The sequence below is a fragment of the Pseudopipra pipra genome, chromosome 3, assembly GCF_036250125.1.
Source record: "Pseudopipra pipra isolate bDixPip1 chromosome 3, bDixPip1.hap1, whole genome shotgun sequence".
NCBI lineage: Eukaryota > Metazoa > Chordata > Aves > Passeriformes > Pipridae > Pseudopipra > Pseudopipra pipra.
The window spans coordinates 92,828,233-92,847,303 of record NC_087551.1 but is presented as its reverse complement, the minus strand read 5'-3'; the positions used below and the strand labels follow the sequence as shown (position 1 = coordinate 92,847,303).

The 19,071-nt window shown below is 40.9% G+C and overlaps 1 protein-coding gene and 1 long non-coding RNA gene across 3 annotated transcripts; both read right to left on the bottom strand.

Moving 5' to 3' along the window:
- Positions 1 to 2,643: 2,643 nt before the first annotated feature.
- Positions 2,644 to 5,670, bottom strand: LOC135412034 (uncharacterized). Its single transcript, XR_010429464.1, has 3 exons — positions 4,685 to 5,670; positions 3,154 to 3,266; positions 2,644 to 2,980 (listed from the first exon to the last, which is right to left on the bottom strand). It is a non-coding gene; the product is annotated as an uncharacterized LOC135412034 (long non-coding RNA).
- Positions 5,671 to 8,097: 2,427 nt separating this feature from the next.
- LOC135412023 (glutathione S-transferase 3) lies at positions 8,098 to 17,735 on the bottom strand. Of its 2 annotated transcripts, XM_064650357.1 has the most exons (8): positions 17,636 to 17,735; positions 15,724 to 15,792; positions 15,149 to 15,255; positions 13,277 to 13,328; positions 12,407 to 12,539; positions 10,522 to 10,663; positions 9,394 to 9,519; positions 8,098 to 8,867 (listed from the first exon to the last, which is right to left on the bottom strand). In XM_064650357.1, the coding sequence occupies exons 1-8, from the start codon at positions 17,718 to 17,720 to the stop codon at positions 8,724 to 8,726; spliced, it is 858 nt and encodes a 285-aa protein (XP_064506427.1). In that variant the 5' UTR covers positions 17,721 to 17,735; the 3' UTR covers positions 8,098 to 8,723. The 2 variants fall into 2 exon arrangements, with proteins under 2 accessions (XP_064506427.1, XP_064506428.1); XM_064650358.1 differs by lacking the exon at positions 15,724 to 15,792 and having other exon boundaries at positions 17,640 to 17,694.
- Between the last annotated feature and the right edge of the window lie 1,336 nt (positions 17,736 to 19,071).

The window sequence follows — 19,071 nt, the reverse complement described above, 5'->3', positions numbered from 1 at the left end:
AATCCTTCCAAAGCTGCTACTTTCTTTTTCTTCACAGCTAGAGTTTCCTTATGGTTTCTCTGCCTGGTAATTGCTGGCAGTCTCTTCTAGAGGATGCACTTCCAATAGAGGCTACTTGCAAATTTGTAATTTATGTGCTTCAGAGGTTGATGGCATCAGCAAAAAAACCTCTGTATGGTGCTTCTTTACACTTTGCCTAATTTTAACTCCCTCTGAAGTTCATGATTTAATGAATAAAGCATAACATTAAATGCATGCTTCTGTATTTTCTATGTCAAACCCAGTTACCACCAGGTTACCCCACACAAAATTCCTGAGTATGGGTCAAAATTCCAACAGATGCCCAAAACAGTTTCTAGCAGGCAGCATGGGTACAGCACCCTATTTTGGAAGGTCTGAGTGTGGTGTCAATGCTGGAAGCAGTGCCAGCCAGTGGTCCCTATATGCCTAAACCAGCAATACAGATGGGGCTAAAGTAGGAATGGGGCACATACAGGTATAGCTGATTAAGAAAGGAGCATTTGTTCATACCTGTCTGTGATGGCAGTATTAAATCAAGATTAATCTATTCCTGCTTTTGAGGTCTTTGGTATCAGCACCTGAGTGAAAGAGCTGGTTCAGGAACAGCGACCACAGCAGAGCATGTGTGTGGCTGTCGTCACTTGGTTCCCTCTGCAGTCTCAGATGCTGACAATGGCAGCAAAAGGCTTGACGGCAAAGAAGAATGGGAGGAAGAGGTCCTTGATTTGAGGTTCAGGGATGAGTGGTCAAGCAAAAGCATTCTGACGCTTTTTGGATTTGCTGAACATGTCCACACCCATCTTTGACTGTTGTTCCCCTTCTACACATTCCTGTTTGACAGAAAGACTTTCCCTCTTGTTTTTATTTTGCTTCCAGCACAGCCTTTCATAATGTAATTACAAAGCTCCTTTGACATCTGAAGGTATCGATCAATGAGGTTACTGCCATCTGTAACTTGAATAGCTGTTCTGAACCTCTAGAGCAGAAAAGAAAATAAGTTTATTTTATACATGATTTGTTAAGCCACACCCATGAGTTTTCAGGCAGCGGGCATAGGGCCCAGGTGCCACTTAAATGATCTGGGGTTGGGCACAGCCATATTTTAAATAATGTGTACACCATGCCCTGGCATGTCAGGTTCCCACTGTGCTCTGTGGACACACTTCCTTGTGCTGTAGATGAGACCAGTTCAAAGTCTTCTCGAAATGTGCCTACGTGCAGCCCTCACAAACCACTAAGCATCTGGCTTGGGGGACCATGCCTGATTACAGCATCCTCTCAGAGGTAAGCACAGGGTACATCACTAACTGCCACTAAAGAATTAAACACAGGAAGGTAGGAGGATTATCTCCATGCTGCTTATTGCACTCCTAAACTGAAGCACGCCACCACTGTGATAAAAGTAATTAGAGTCCACGTGAATAGTTAAAACAAGTCATGCATTACTTAAGCTTGGACTTGCTGCAAACTTTCAGTGAGTGCTCTGGTTCTGTTCTGGAAGTTTTACTGGCTGCCCAAAGACAAGGTTAACCAAGACTTGTCACCCTCACACATATTTCTATAAGCTCTTTGGCACTCAGCTAGACCACTGGCACAGAAAAGTCTGATTTACACCCATTGTGCTGCTGTTGAGGGGAGGTTAAATGGAGAGCTGGTTTACAGAATGTTGTAATTTGGATTGTTTAGTCTTTATTGATCTAAGTATCTCGGTATGGTCAAAGGGCTGATTTATCTACGCACAAGATAGGCAAGATCAAGGTCTCAAAGCCAACTGAAAAATAACTTTAGTAGTACAAATTTCATTGTGAAATATTTATCTTAAATAGCTCATGTATTATAATGACTTCATATTTTGATCGAAACTTGTGTATGTTTCCTCTTTCTGGTCTCTAGTATGTTCTGGGAAACTTTCTAAGACTCTCAGTTTATGTGTATTGTTACAACTAAAACTACTACTAATCTAAACTCAGGTTTAAAGAATATTTTTATTTTCAAAAGAAGATATAAAGAAGTAAAGCAGAAATTTCAGTCCTATTTTTGTCTGATGTTGACCAATTATAAAGCTGGAGAACAATCTGGGGTTTTTTTCCAATTAAAAATACTTTTTACAATAAGATAATTATAAAAATTGACCACTTGAACAAATTTAAAATCAGCTCTCATCCTGTAAACTTTTTTTTTTTTTGCTTGTTCTGGTCCTTTTAAAATTAAACCAGATTTATTTATACTTCTCAGAGAAGAGAAATAGGTTTTATTGACCACAGGTCCATTTCTTCTCTTATAAAACACTTTGTTTTCACTGAAGTTTTTTTTCCCTGGAGTTCATCAGAATTTTCAAAAGACTGCATAACCCTAATACAGATTTCAGTATTAATATATCTTCAAAGACAAATATTCTTGCTGATGCCTGAAAATCTGTCTAATGCAGTTTTACACTTTTTTTGATGTCTTTTAGTTGTTAAGAAAGACAATCTGGCTGCATTATAAGTTTGAGGCTTTATTCTTCGTCCTTGTCGTCCCTGGATAAAAGGTGGAAAAAGGTGTGCAATGTTTACAGTAACACACTTTTATCACACTTAGAGCATTGATTTCTAGGGTACAGAAATGAAGGCACACAGGATCTACTTTTTATACTGTTACACACATTTTTTAAATTTACACACTCCTTTCAAACCTTTTAATAACACACTACTATTGTTAAATATATACCAGTATATATTCTATAAGTGGTGTTAGCTTAAAACAGTTTTCTCTATCTTATTTTTATCTTTAAGTGCAGGTACTCATCACAGGTATTCCTCCGCAGGAATTAGCAGCTTCTTTTCTCTCCTTCCCAGGCTGCCCAAGGTCTTTTAGTGGATTCCTGCGTTATCTCAGAGGCCTCTGGCTGAGCCACTGTTTCAAGGCCTGTTTGGTTCCCTACCTATTCTCTCTGTCCCTTAAACCCTCTTACACAGACCTGTCAGCATAAAAAAGAGTCGATGAAACAAGATTAGTGACACATTATTTATATAGCCTAGAAGCATACCACCTTTAAGATGCTCTTTATTCACTGTTTGGTAGCATGTTCAAAATTATAAAATGAATGGGCTTTAATGACATTTATAAGTAACGATCTAACTGTGCATTTACCTTTCTTGCAGATAATGTAAAACAGTTTGTGAAATGTAACTTGGCTTCTTCTCTACTGATGTTTTCAGCATGAGACTCATTTGTTCATGTCGTATGTGCAAGACAGTACAAATCTAGAAGAACAAAAATCAAGGTTTAAGTCAGAAAAGGGGTTGAAAAATGACAGCAGATGGAACCTGGCTTCATTTCATGGTAAAAAAATCTGTTAATGCTACAGCTCGTTCATCTGGATTCATCATTGCTTTGTTGGCTGACAAGCTGGAGGAATTTCTTATTTGTGGCAATGTTGCTTACTCTTGCTTTAAAAGCCTAAGATTGAAAACAATGCAACTACTAAGAATAGGGGTGGAAAAAGTTCTAATCATAAGCCAACAAAAGCCTGTTAAATCAGCTTCATCTGAAAGTGGCTCAGGGCTGATGAGAAGGAAGAAGGCACTCTCCTAGAAGTAGATGGTACAGCCTCAGAGAAAAGTATGTGCAAGTCAGATGGTACAAGCCTACAAGGCAAGGTATAAAACCATACCATGATGAGTAGTGGGATAATCTGCCTTTCAGAATTTAATCTTTCTGCACTAGGGTGAAGTCAAGCTCTTTTTCTCTTACCAGAAAACATAACATTCCATTCCATTTCATCTTCTCTTGCATGATGTTTTCAGGTATGAGATTAAATAGTTCTGCTGCAGTGTAGAAATTGGTCTGAAATGGAAAGTAGTAGTTATAGGGCAAGCAATATAAACAAATCTACAACATAACTAAAAAATTGTCCCCGGTTCTGCATTAGGATTAAGTGATGCCTATAGCTAGGTAGCTCGTGGGTAAATATTAGAGCTGGACATGGAGTTACAACGATGAAAATCTGAAATTTTCACTATACACCAAGGTCACATTAGCTTTTTTGGATGCCAGTGCCATGCTGGGAGCTGGTATATGGCTAATATGCACCATGTCCTTCAGTTTCTCCTCTGAGTTTCTGCTTCTCACATCAGTGGGAATTTAGGCAAACTGTATTTAACTAGACTAAATGCATCCTGTTTATTCATTCACAGCATACTGATTCCGTTCACTGAATTTCAACTTTCCTCCCTGTAGTCCATTTCTCTTTTATCTTCTGTGAAATGTGCTGTTTTTCATTTTAGCCCTTTCATAAAAACATGAAATAGTGAAGTGCCATGGATCTAATTGCTGTCTTCACCTACCTAAAACGTAGTTGCAGAGGGGCCAGGACCAGGCTTTCCTCAGCGGACCATAGTGAAAGTAGGAGAGACAACAGGCACAGGCTGCAGGACAAGAAAATTCCAAGAGACGGCAACAAGGAAAGTTTCACAGGTCAAAGCCTGGAAGGGGCTGGTAGTGATATGTAAATATATGCCTTTCTCTGCCCTGCACTCCGAGGTGGCTTGCAGACGTGCTTCCAGGCAGATGCCTTCCAGATAAATTGCCATTTGGTGCTATTATTTATTTCTGCTGACTACAAAAGTAGTCACAATTAAAAAGTGGGCATCTGGTGTTTAGAGGATTGAAGTTACTTTACCAGGCTTCAGGTCCTTCAGGTCCTTCCCACGCAGGTGGTATTTTTCGGGCTGTATGGCTGAGAATTGCTCCACGCTGCACCATCTCCATCCCGCCAGTGCCCACAGAGGGCACTTGCCGAAAGAGCAGAGCCCCACCTGGGGGCAGGAAAAGTAAGGTCAGGCTAATTCCATGCCCACAGTTCCTGCGGTGTTGAAAGGGAGCCCGGGAACACGCCGAGGAGTTGCCTACGAATGAAAATTTCCCCCGCAGCAAATAGAAGAGTTTTTCCTAGGAGCAAGATTGAGGTTTAATGCAACTCCGAATTTCGGGTTCCGAGTGCAGCCTGCCCAGAACTCCCCTGCACCAGCAGTGCCCGGGCAGGGATCAGGTGTTCAGCTCCTACACACCTCCTCTGGAACGTGAACTTCCCCCTGCTGGACCTCAAAGCTGTGACCACCACACATGAGTAGCTCCAAGGCCACCAGCAGCTCCCAGTGATCCCCACGACCCGTTTGGAAACCCGCTGAGAGACTCACAAGCTTATTTGTACCACATGAAACCAGACACTGATGTACGGGGTGTTGGCACCCCGGGGGCTGCAGCAAGGCTCTGTGAGGGAGCTCCGTGCCAGACACTGGTGATTCCACCTGGCTCCAACCCACCCACCGCAGGGCAGGGCCGAGCCCACAGCCGAGGTGGGGGCACCTCGGCAAAATGTGCTTAAGATGGGAGAAAACACTGCACGACAGAGTGTGAGGGAAAAACAGCCCTGTGAACATCGAGAGGAGGTGGAAGCAGGGAGGTAGAAGAGTTGGTAACAAAGGAGGGAAGAAGTCTGGGAAGGAGTGGGAGGAAGGGATTCAAGTCTTTGTTTCTCACCATGCAACTATATTAATTGGTAATGAATTAATTTTCCTCAGATCAAGTCTATTTTGCTTATGGTGGCAATTGGCAAGTGACAGTAAGCATAGGAATACCTGTCAAATGCCTGCTGTAAGTAGTGTTAGGAGCTCTCCAGTCAGTCAATCTCTCTAGTTTCCCCTGAATTTGGCATCTTGCTTTCTTTTGTTAGTGTTGCTATATGCAGGTGAGAAGAAGAGACACAAGAAGCATGCAGGAGACCTGCAAAATCCCTGTGAATAACTGATACTTCTTTTGCACCTTCAGAGGTGCTTGGATAGTAGAGTTCCATTGGAATTAATTGCAACCTACCAAAATATAAGCAAACACAATGCAGAATAATCTATAAAGATCCCATACAGTCATCAGAAACCATAACTTGTACTAAAGCCTATATCCTGTACTCAGTATTAAATCAATGAGAATTATCTCAGTGTTTTAACTTAAAATGAACTTGCAATTCCACGGACAGAGTGTGTTTTAAATCAAAACAGGTTGTGTAGGATCACCACCTTTACCCCCACTAAGCATAACTTGCCTGACGATCAGAACGATGCCAATAAATATGTCTTACCTGAGCAAGGGTTGAGAACAAACTCAAGTCCTCCTTGGAAAATACATCAAAACTGCCTGTCTAATGCCTAAGTCTTTGTGATAGTTAAAACAATTCCTGAGGTTATCATGCATTCTTAACTAATTTTGAGCCAGGAATTATTGGGCCAGCAACATTGAAAGACACAGGAGAAACAGCAACAAGTGTCTGTATATTTTACTTGTTTATTACTGTCTTGAAGGCTGGTAACAGAACTGAAGTGCTCTGATGTGTCCTGAAAGCATTACTGAAATCAGCTAACAACCTAAATGCTGTACCAGGACTCAAGGATGCTCTGTATGGGCATCTTTTACAAAAGACTTAGATCTAAGCTGATTTTGTCCCTAGTTTGCCCAGAATTTGGAACATCACAATTACAGTCTGTAGACCTGTCCCTCTGTACAGGGTAGAAACTAAACTGACAAACTGGTTATGGAATATTAAAATAAGAAATGTTACATTCTTAGACAGGGTCAACCCACAACACTGCATCACACCATGTAACCCTGCCATCATAGCATAAGCATAAATGGCTGTAGATATTATAATGGAGAACTACACACTAGCTCATATATAAACAATTTTAGGTGTCTTCATTTCAATCCAAATCAAGAAGATAAATAAAAAATAACACAATAGAAGTTCTCATCAACAATTTACTGAAATATCAGGAAACGACCCATCAGTTGGACCAGACCTGGAGCATTACAGGGTATGTCTACCTTAGTGGTCTGGAACAGGAATATGTTTTTAAAATGAATTTCTTAAACTGTGCTTTGGCTCCCATCACAGTGTGATCTTGGAGTGTACCATCTGGATTCTTTCCGGATGAAATTAAACTGAAAAATGTGCTCCAAGAGTGCAGAAATGCAGTGTAAATGGCATTCAGTCCACACAACCACTCTTGAGATAGGCTGAAGTTAACCCTGTCCCAAACACATACAGAGCTGATGACAAGGCTTCAGTACCAATTGATCTTCTGCTCACATTCATTGCTGCTGTGCCATACCTTTACTAAAAAGGTATGACCATCAGCTATTAGGCTTATCACCAACAAGTACTGATAGAGTCACTCCCTACAGCTTCTGCATCTTTGCTTGTGGAACTTTTGAACAGCATTATACCACAACTTTCCTCATATTCTGAAAAAAAAATTTCACTTAGCAAAGGAATTAAGATCAACAACTACAGGGTTTTCCAAACTTTCGTATTAAACTAATCTGAGATTAAACCAAGGACTAAACTGCAATTTCAACTGACATTAGGAAGGCAGGTGACTGATAAGATACTGTAGATCAGTACAAACTTTGTATACCTGACAATGAGGGAAAAGTGTTTGTAGTGCTGAAAACTTCAGTCACACTGAGGCTGGAAAGACTGATGAGCTTTCAAGTGGGCAACTTGTCCATCAAATATCCAATGAGTGTGCTCACTGCATTCCAATATCAAGCAGCATCTTATTTCTCAACCCATAGCTAATGCAGGAATAAAATTGTGCCATTCAGGATTGAGCACAAGTCTTCTTATGTAAGTTATGTCATTAATATAGAACTATAAATAACAGATACAAAACCCCAAGATAACATCCTGCAGAGCATCTTTTCAAGGCATAAGTGCCATTTATTGAAGTGATTAAAAACACTTTAAATTCCTTTGTCTAGTTGTCTGTGGAAACCACAGACTTGAAAAAAAAAGAGGAAAAGAAACAACATTTTGAGTTTGGCTGGTACTAGGCCTTAGATAGGAACTATATCAGGTTTGTGTGATGGTTTACTACCTCTCCTTTACATCTCCATTCTTTTGTTTATAAACGCAAACAAAGTACACCTTTGCATGAAGCATTTGTGTTAACGTATAAAATATAGAGAATTTATCTTCCAAGAAAAGTACAAATTATGTTTGCAAGCCCCAAATTTCATTCATGAGACAACAGGACAATGTGACCACATAAAAAGTTTATTTGATTAGAACAGATCCTCTAGATACAGTGGTTAAACAAAAATACCATTTGGCAATAAATTTATTTCCTAAGTCAGTAATAAAATTGCAGCTTAATTATAAAGGTACAAGGCACAGGCAAGGCATTGATGTCCAGTAGAACTGGCAAGAGAAACTCCTCCCAACTCCTCCCTCCTACCTTCTTTAAAAACCGCTTGTTTCATTTGCTGACAGTGATATTAAAAACAATAAAGGCATAAATTGGAAGCAATCATCACATAAAAATCTGATCTGGATCTCAGAAATTCTCAGCAGCAGCAGAACATGCTGAAAGCAGTCAGTCACTAGCTCACATTTCTCTCTTCTTCACTCTTACACACACCATGCTTGCTGCCATTTCACTTGCTTAAAATTAGCAGAAAACATCTCCGGATGAAGGAAGGAAAGAGCAGGCTAGTATTAAAGTGTTATAAAATATACCTGCCTACTGTATTTTGTATGAGAGCACTAGACACTGCCCATAGAAAGGCCTCTCGAACACCCCTTTGCCTTCCTGTGCAGTGTAACTGTCTGTGTGTGGCCTGGCCACTCTCTGACCCCGAGCACAGCTGTGCCTGGGCCCCGCACACTAATTCGCCTTCACATCATAGTACATGCGCAGAACTCTTCTCACAGTCTCCACGTATTTATCATCAGGAACAGGTTTCCTCTGGCTTCCTGGCTCTAGGAATTTCTTGATTGTGGGGATGCTGCTTATCCTTGCTTTAAATGCCTAGAAGGCAAACAGTAAGTATGTCATATTTAAAGAACAGAAAGTAACACAAGAAAAAAACTATTTTACTGATTTGTGTAACATCCTTTAACAAGCTGTACATGGAGACAAGACTGAGAATACAGTCCTAGCAGTGGATGGATTTTACTCCCCCTCACTTCAACCCTGTTATTTTCCACAGTAATAAATCAGTCCTCTTGGGATAAAGTGGAAACAGTTATCTGTGATTTCTGATGTGTATATTACTCAAATCAGTTCTTGTGATCCAGAAAATATATTCTGCTTAAAGGTATCACAGAACTGGTGAGGAGAGGAAAAAAAGGGAGGGTGCATTTTTTCAGATGTGTACAGGGTTTACTTTAGAAAATAACAGATTCTCTAGATGAAATATATTACAAGGCTCTTCCTAAAGCAAAAAGAATGAGACTACAATGAGAAGGTGACAAATGTTTCATGGAATTATCCACACATAACACATCATTTATCACATTTACAGACGTATGAGCATATTGTTAGTGCAAGGTACCTGTAACTGAGGAAAGCCTGAGAGCACATCTGACTTCTTCTCTTCTACCATTAAAATGGCTTCAAGAAGATGAACATCTGCCCAGCTAAAACTGTTACCAACAAGAAATTCACGGTCTTTCAAAACCTAGAAATGTCATAGATGAAAATGTTCAGATCTGGACAGCCAGCTGGGGTTCATGTTTCCAAAACTCACAGGCACACCTTTTTTAACCTTACTCTCTCCTTTTCACCCTTCTGTCCCATGCAATTACTAGGTGGGGGGATGTGGGCCTAGTGCCTGCAATCACTTTTCATTCTGCAGCTGTAATCCAGGATCCCAGGGTTTTCCTTACCCGTTGTTCCTTCCTATAGCTCTACGTAACCCTGTGTACTGGACTACAAGGTTAGATACCTTCTTGGTCTTCACACCTTTCAAGTCTAATAAATCTTGAATTTTTCTGTATGCAGTTACAGCTTCAGCAGAAAAACAGAGAATGTAAGACATGATCAGCCTAAAACACTGGGGCTAAGATTTAACAAGTGGAATCTAGGGCAGAATGCCCTCTGACAGCCACTACAGGAGACATGGCAAAGTGAAAAACTGTCTTTTTAGTCTTTAAAACAGAGAAGCAGCTATTCCCGCCAGATCATCCTGTCTGTGTGTATTAACTATCAGTGAGAGTATCTCTTGAGTCCCATCTCTCAAAGTATCAAACTTAGAAAAAGTATCAAGTTAGAAAAACACCAAGATTCCAGTACGGCTTAATCAGCAGGCTTAAGCAGATTCCAGAATGGCTTGAAGACAGCTGTGTATTGCTGTAGAAGTGTTAAACAAAGATGACAATTAGCACTGCTTTTGCAATGTGAGTTACTGAGGTGAGTTGACCCTGGCTGGACACCAGCTGTCCACCAAAGCTGCTCTATTGCTCTCCTCCTCAGCTGGGCATGGGAGAGAAAACATACTGAAAGGCCCCAATTTGTCTCATACTGCTCTGACCACCCCCTCGTCTCACCAGCCTGCAGACAGTATTATGTCCTGCTTTAAAGTACTGAACTGACACTTTTGTTTCTTCTGCCTTTGTTAAAATACCCAGTTTCCCATTGCTATCCCCCCAGAAAAATGTAAGAAAATAACCCTCCTACACACCTTTTCATATGCTGGGAAATATCTGCTTGTTGCCTTTTGAACAATAAAAGCACGTTGTTTCTCTTTATCCTCAGCTGATAAGAAAGGGAACATCAAAATGAAGCCCATAAGGTCATCGGTTCCTCCAACATACATATCAATCCTTGAAACCAAAGCATAGAAAATTAGAAGGCACCTCTACAAGAAGAATTTTATTAGATTTGTGTTATGAGAGTAAAAACTGAAATTCCCATTCCTCTCATGAAAATTATTTTGCAATTAAAAAAGGTATGTTACAGTCTGAGTCTCACCTGTATTTGTAGTGTTGTTGGCCCTTTACTTGCTTCATTGGGCAGGATTAAGCAGGATTGTACAGAGGTTAAAAAAGAGTAAATTTGGTGTTACAGATCACTTCAGAATCACCAAAGAAATACACAGCACCATAAGAAGTCATCTACAGTTGACTTAATCCTCTGGCTTCAGAGTTTCATCCAAAGTCCAAGTGGTGCCAAACAGATTAATAATAGGGTTGGAAGCCTGAAGCGTACCCAGTTCTGCTTCCAGCTAAATTATCAGTACAGCAGTTCTTCGGACTGTCCTTTTTATCCATTTTTCCAGAGCTATGAGAGCAGTTTCGTACTGTAGACTAGATTCGCATTTAAATTAAGTCCTCACGAATATGGATAAAATATCTGGTAAAATTGTCTGATAAAATCTTTAACCATCCTTTATTGCAAAAGATTTGGGTTCCTGCTGTGTAATAAGGCTAATAATGGTTTTTGTTGTCAAACAACAGCATCTCAACAAAGCCTCCTTAAGACTGAACAAGCTCTGAGCAATAAGAAGCTATCAGATATTCCTGCCAGGCTTAATGCATATCAGCTTCTAGCCTGCATTCATCCAATCTTCCAAAACTGCTCTTATTCACTGCACCAGTACTTAAACCTGGAGGTACTCACAGCAAGTCTTCCTTGAAACAATGATGCTTCTTGCCTCCCTCCACGCCCTGCCATGGCCCACCCAAAACCAAATAAACAAATATATTTCATTTATATTTGCTAATAAGATGGCAGGAACAGGCTCCAGCCTAAATCTAAAACTCAATGGAAAAGAATTCTGCTTGAAGGAGGAGGTATATATGGAATGCAACCTGCAGGAAATGATGGTTGGTAACAGCACGAAGAAGCTACAAGCTATGACTGAGGTTCTTGTCTGAATACTTATTCTTTTTTGTTACTTGCCAGAACCTGCTTCAGCCAATTCTTCCAATCATTTGCACCATGTAATAGCAGGTTACTGTAAAGTTGCTGCTTTACTAGCTGACCTTCAGTTTTCCTTCATTTGAAAACCAATAGGAAGTGGACATTTAAAATGCTACATATTGAGGTAGCCCAACCACATTTTTTTTTCTTCACACTCGCAACATCAAGACCTGGCTTTAATTTCACATGAAACCAATAGTTTTTTAATAGCTTTTAGCTGTTCTCTCCCCAGCTCCTGAGGACCTAAACAACACACTTTTTTCAGTGCAGTGGAACATCATACGGTCACAGACAATGTGAATGACAGATCTTATTTTGCAGCCAAAAGTTCAAAACTGTTTCTTTCCCAAGTTTTCTGTTTACAAAAGTAGTTCAGCATTTACACAGCCATCACTTCTCAAATATTTGTGTCAGGCTATATTAATCTTTCACTAAAGCACAGTAAAACCCTGACTCAAATATTTTTATGTAAAAACGTTAGAAGAAATCAATGGTTCTGCATCTAACTGTGGCCTCTCAGGCTCACTGCAAGTTTTGTGTCACTGAGGCACACAGATGATTCTCTGTGTGTGCAACTATGCACGTATGCAATTAATTCTAGATAGATCTGAGCTACTGTAATAAATTCAAGAACTGTTACATACAGGGCTCTTTCCTTCAGGTCCTTCCCGTAGAGGTTGTACTTTGCTGCTATGTAGCTGAGGATGGCTCTGGTCTGCACCATCCTCATCCCATCTATCTCCACCATGGGCACTTGCTGAAACAGCAGGGATCCATCTAAAGGGAAGACACACATTACTCAACTGACCTAGTAACTCCATGTCAGATTTCTTGCTGTCTTCAGAAGATTTGAACTTTTATGGTGAGCTTGCTCTGGGTAGTCATTGTATTAAACTGGAGTTCTTCCATGCACATAATAAATTACACTGGTGCAGACAAATTAAACTGCAGAAACAATTACTGTGGATTAACATCTTTTCTTTAAAAAAATTTAACTGAATTTGCAGTCAGGTCTGGATACAGCAGCTTTTATACTGAAATTGAATTACAGTGGAGACAATCATGCTAAACGTATCAGCTGAGTAAAAAGTGTCCGATTCTAAATAATGTAAAAAATTCTGTTCCATTATTTGAATCCTATTTGACGCAAATGTCAGATTCACAAATTTCTGTCTTATGGTGAGTATTTAAAAGCTAAATCAGGACATTCAATGAAATTTTAGGATACATTTTTTAAAGTTAGTCGAGCCCAGGGTAAGTTTGTGGGACCAGGTGGGACAGGTAGACAAATGGAGAACAAAAGAATCCAGAGCTGAGAAACCCTCCATGTTGGAAAGACATTAAATTTTCAATTGCATCTGTCTGCACAGGAAAAAACATTAGCCTCTGCAGCTGCTTATACCTCTCATCTTTATTGTGGGGAAAAGAAAGTCCCACACAGTCTTCAAAGACTTCATACATCTCCTCTAATTAAAGTCTGGTCACACTTTCCTTGAGATTCCATGGGGACTCACCTTGCAGGAGCTTCTCATATTGCTCTCGGGTTTCCAAAAACTCTTCTTCGAACTGACCAAAGGGAGTGAGGAAGGAGAAGTAAGCATCTTTTCACATTTCTAGAAAAGATAAACTTTTAAAGCACCATAAAAGGAAGAGATTATACATTACGGTTCCTTCCATTCCAGATATGGCTCTAAGGGAGAAAATACCAAGGACAGAAGTGCTGGTAAAATCTCTTGTGACTGTCATATTTGATAAATGCTGTTGAAGGCAACCCTAGCAGAAGAACAGGCAACAAGAACTGCAGTGAGGATGGTTTGTTTGGTATTGAAAAGGCAATTCAGTGTGAAACCATCAAGAGTACAGTCTAAGCTGTCCTTAAGATGCTCTCTGGAATGTGGAAAAAAAGCTCTGCTGTGGGATATTTAGATTTGGGAGCTAGACAGGAACAAATTCTTAGGAAGTTAAAGCTTTTACAAAATAATGTAATAGTTGTAAGCTCTGCAGGAAGTTTAGTACAGAAGCATGTTTAGGACACCTAAAGATGAATTACTCACAAGATGAGAAACAAAAACATACAGAATTGCCTTTGATCAGAATGATGTAGTTATATTCAATATGGTTGAGGATGGCTGGTCCAATCAGTGCCACTTAAAGAGAAACTGAGTTCAAGATTAAGATACCAAAGTTAGACATTTAAATGTACATGTCTGCATGCTATGGTCAATGCAGAACATGGAGACTACAAAATTATTGATGTTACCAATCCCTAGATGACTAGCTCAGTCAGCCTCTCTCATAATATCTGTGCCACTTATGTTAATAACTAAGACTTGCTATATTAGGTAAACCCCAGAAGATTAGGCCTACTAATACACTGCCAGTGTTTAACCATAGCAAGTGTGATCACAGTCTAAAACTCAAAACCCAGGTTTCTGCTGATGAGAAGCTGGGAAAAGAATATCCCAAGATAAAATGTAGTAACTGGTACCTATCAACAGCTTTTTTTTTAATTTGAAAAAAAAAAAAACAACCAAAAATAAAAAGAGAAGAGAGAGGGACTTAAAACATGGGAACAAACAATGCAGGGAAGCAGCCAACTGTGTCTTCTGTAAGGCCTTCAAACAAAGACTGGTGGTCTTTTTGAAAAACTTGTATTCCTCAGCTCAGTATAGGAGTAAATGTATGCACTGTAACAGCTTACTGTATAAAAGAGGACACTCAAGGCAACTACTAGTCCTTTCTGCCCTCAAACTGAATTATCAGTTTATCACCAAGATAGATAGCAAATGAATAAGTAAACTATATGCCATCAAAAAATATTTTCAAGTGGTGTCTTGCTTCTCTGTTTTACCCAAAAATTTTTCTTCCTGCTCTGAGATTTCTAATTTCCTTACACGAGTCAGTTTACTCACTTTGTCCTGTTAAGCTTCATCTAAATGATCCAAGCAAGACACAATTTATTTTGTGCTACAGCTTACTGTGGAGGATGCAGCCAGTGGAGCGAAAAACAAAATAAAAATCTCTGTGCGAGCATCCAACTGAAAACAGAAAGACAAGACAAAAGTACATTCATTGCTGTTTTACTTGGCAAAGATGACACTTGTCAGGCCAGGAACACATCTATCAGCTCAGCAGCTCTGGGTAGTAAACAAATGCTTAATTAATGATTACGCATTCTTATGTTAAGCAAGAAACTAGTTTACTGTGCTGCTGCTCAAGCCAGGCTTTTGTGTGCCTGAGGTAACAGTATTTAATTACACTGAATAGCCAATGCTCATTTACTACTGTGTCTTGGGATAGCTTTTCTTTTCTGCTAATAACCTGTGATCTGCCACAAAGGCAAGCTTACAGATGTGGAGCTAAGATTTAAAAACACTAAAACAAACCTCGACCCCGGCTGCAGCTAACAACCAACGAATCGACTCCATCTTGCCTCTTCCATTGAAGTAGTAAAGTTTTGGTTTTCCAGACATGACTTCAAACTTCCTGTTACCTAAAAGAGTTATAAAATATAATCACTTAATAATTATAAGAAAATCTTATGGCAGGTGGAATAATGGTTCACAGGTCACTCATACAACAAAAATTTAAGTTAATTTTTGGCAAAATATTTCAGCAGAGTTTCAGTCTCAAATGACTTGGTTTGACTATTTGATTATTTCATAGACTTTTCATCCTCCTGAAATTCAGGAAAAGTAAGCATCAAGTTGCTAAGTAGGAGATAACTGAAAAAAATTAAAAGCCACCACTAAGAAAATCCTTAAAACTTTTAGGAAATATAAGTTTTAGCACTAGAGTTACACAATCACCACTGAAAGCCAAGTCTTGATCAGAGAGGAGAAGGGGCAGCACACAGCTTTTCCAAAACTAGCAGTCCTTGTATCAAAGAATGCTAAAAGTATCTAAACATTAATTCTACACATGCTTAGGGGAGTATGGAACTGTATTTTCAAGCCTCTACCTTTTCTTTCTAGCGGTGGTGATGCAGGGTAAGTACGCGATCCAGAATCAGTAGAAGAATGGCCTGTTTCTTCTGTAATAATCCAGATTAAAATACAGAGATTCAGTGTTGCACTACTGATCCTTCTACAGGTCACATTTCTCTCTATTAATAAACCCTGTTGCTAAGCAAAACTTTACAGATTTTTCAGTTGATTAAATCCACTGTGCTTTGCAAGCAGCATTTTAGTTTCTTTAATGTCTTCATAAATGAGGCTATTAACTGTTATTTTTTTAATAGACTAGTGTTTAGGTCTCAGCAGGAATTAGATTCCACTGTAGAGCCATAAGCCAAGAGAGCAATCAGATGTTATCATACTGGCATTTCATGTGCAGCACTCCATAATAGCAAGTCCTTGCTGCAACTGAGAGCTCTTTTTCCTCTAGGGAGATTTCTTGTCACGTCAATCCACAGTTCAAGCAACACTGGAAAAGAGCTGGCATGCTAACAATAAACTCCAGTTTCCAATTTTCCAAGAGCTCCTTCATAAGCAGAGGGGGAAAAAAAGCCTTGAGCATGCAGGAGGTGCATGTGATCTGCTTGTTAGCCAACACGCAAGAAAAATATGAGACTGCATCACACCATGGGAATTCAAACAAGCCAGGCTATTTGGCCCATGTCTGTTTAGGGGCCTCCAACTGCTCTTAGGTAAGTCACTGGGAACAAAAACATTGCCAAGCAGTATCTATACTCCTAATAAATATAGTGGTTCATGAGAAACCGACAAAAAGACTGAAGTATCAATGTGAACTACATGAAATAACAGAATTAAACAGGAGCTGCTTGTAATACAGCTAAATTCACGAAAGTAGAAAAAAAGCCAAAGGCGATTTTTAACTTGTAGTTTAAAAAATTAAATAAATAGAAGAGTCACTTTTCTTCAGTACACCCTCCTGAGACCTCCTCCTAGCACGCCAGCAGGCAGGTCACAGGACATAAGCAAGTCACACATCGGTGAAGTAAAGGCAAATGGATGGTGAAGGCATAGGGGGTGCTTGTCATGTAAATACCGGGGGATGAACAAGCTTTGGAAAGAACTGTAGCATTCTGGTCCCTAGGACTGAGCCTGCCCTGCAAAAGTGTAAGAGACAGTCCAACTTGTGAACTGAAATCAGATGAAAAGAGCACTCTGGGGATGGGCAAAGCGCTTCCCCTTCCCCGGTCTTCTCACTACAGGGAGGGAAAGCGACAATTTGCAGCCAGGAGCCACAATCGCAGTTAGATTGCTGCCCATTCTCAGCCTTGCTCAACAGCAAAAGGGACTTGGGGAAAAAAGGATCTGAATTTACTCCCTTGTGATTTATGAAGGCCACCTGGGCTAACAAGGGGAACAAGGGAACACAGATATCAGTGCAAGAAACAATTGCTCCCACGCTAGCTAAGGACCAGAAGGACATCGGTGAAGAGGCCCAGGGGACCAGCTGTTACTGGCATGTCTCACGGATTCAAGATTCCAGCAGCAATTTTCCCTGCCTGCTTTCAGCCCCCGTCAGTCCACAGCGGCCGCTGTTCCACCCCGCACCTCGGAACCCCAACCCGGGCACATCTCTGCTCAGGTGCGACAGGCGGCACCTCCGGGCCATCGGCTCCCCCCTCCACTGGGGACAAGCTCTGGGCACACACGAGATGAAGAGCGGTCCATGTTGTTACATGGGGAGCCATCGCGCTCCGTGACCGGGACCCGATCCACGGGTCAGGCACCGAGTGCCAACCCGAGCCGGGCACAGCTCCTTCGCCCCCCCGCATCACCGGAGCCAAGGGAGCCAAGGACCCCGGGGGATCGGGAGAAGAGAACTCCCAGCCCCACGTTACTGACACACAGGACCAGAGCAGCCCCCACACGCGAACGCAGACCCGCGACCGCACAAGGCACCCACCTGCCCCTCCGCAGCCGCCCGCCCCGCCCCGCCCAGCGCCGCGTCACGGCACGACACAACCGGAAGCCAATTGGAAGCCATTAATCTGCATATTTCGCAAAGGACTCTAGAAAGAACTATAACCCTCAAAAAAATCGTTAACACTTTTTCAGGCGTCTGTTTTGGAAGGTTTCGTCGATGCAGGCGCTGATTTCAGGGGTTATGTCTAAGAATTTTCAGCCGCAGTCGCACACCGTGACGTGAAGGTGATCCGAAGTATTGAGGTATAAATTTCTCCGTGCTTGTGTAGTATTCCTGGATGTGAGGGCGATCTGGCTGCGACATCTGTCACCCCATTGATCGCCAGGGTTGATTCGGCTGATCTGGCTGGCTAGGCGGGTGTCCCCTTCCTCCCTCAACGCTCCATGTGCGTCCCTCCCGAAGCTGCGCGCTCGGTCGAAGAGGACGACCTCCCCGATAGAGACGGTACCGTTCATCGGTCAAGGGTATACGGTAGCTGCGCTCCCCTGCTAGAACCTCCAAACAAGCTCAAGGTCCATTTGTAGGAGAACGTAGGGTAGTCAAGCTTCCAAGACTGCAGACACATCCAAGTGAGGCGCTGCATGGGGCAGTTTGCCATTGTTTTGTGCCGCCAAACCCCTTTATCGAACTCTCAGAAAATTGCTCATAATCCCTACTTTCACTGCAGAGTGAGAGCACATTCAGATTTTTAAATTTCCATTCAGCACTTCTCCAATTCCCCAGTCACCTCTGAATCCATGAGCTCCTCACATTACACACACACCCCAGTTAAAATGAGCATCCTTGCTCTTCTAAATGCACTTTTCACCTAGTTCTTCACCTGTTCAATTGATTTGCAGCCCACCTAAAGAGCTTACAAAAGGACTGGACTTGTAAATTATCAACAGCCTTCAGCTTCTACTGCCCTGAAAGCCAAACAGAGCAGAATGGAACAGAACGGAAAAGAGTAGAGTAGAGTAGAGTGGAAAAGAATAGAATAGGAATAGGAATAGGAATAGGAATAGGAATAGGAATAGGAATAGGAATAGGAATAGGAATAGGAATAGGAATAGGAATAGGAATGGAATAGGATAGGATAGGATAGGATAGGATAGGATAGGATAGGATAGGATAGGATAGGATAGGATAGGATAGGATAGGATAGGATAGGATAGGATAGGATAGAATAGAATAGAATAGAATAGAATAGAATAGAATAGAATAGAATAGAATAGAATAGAATAGAATAGAATAGAATAGAATAGAATAGAATAGAATAGAATAGAATAGAATAGAATAAATTTCCCTTGGAAGGGACCCACAACGATCTAGTCCAACTGTTTGTCATTCCAAGGTGTTATGCATATTCTGTTTTAATGCAGCCTTGCAGGTAGTTTCTGAGGAGCTGACATCCGAGGACTAAGCAATTACC

Bases quoted from the DNA above. Each gene is read 5' to 3' on its own strand.
- LOC135412023 (XM_064650357.1), bottom strand. From the start codon at position 17,720: ATGGCTTCCAATTGGCTTCCGGTTGTGTCGTGCCGTGACGCGGCGCTG. The intron at 15,793-17,635 runs GTGCCTTGTGCG...TTATTACAGAAG, and splicing joins GGCTGCGGAGGGGCAGGTGG to AAACAGGCCATTCTTCTACT. The intron at 12,540-13,276 runs GTGAGTCCCCAT...TCTTCCCTTTAG, and splicing joins ATATGAGAAGCTCCTGCAAG to ATGGATCCCTGCTGTTTCAG.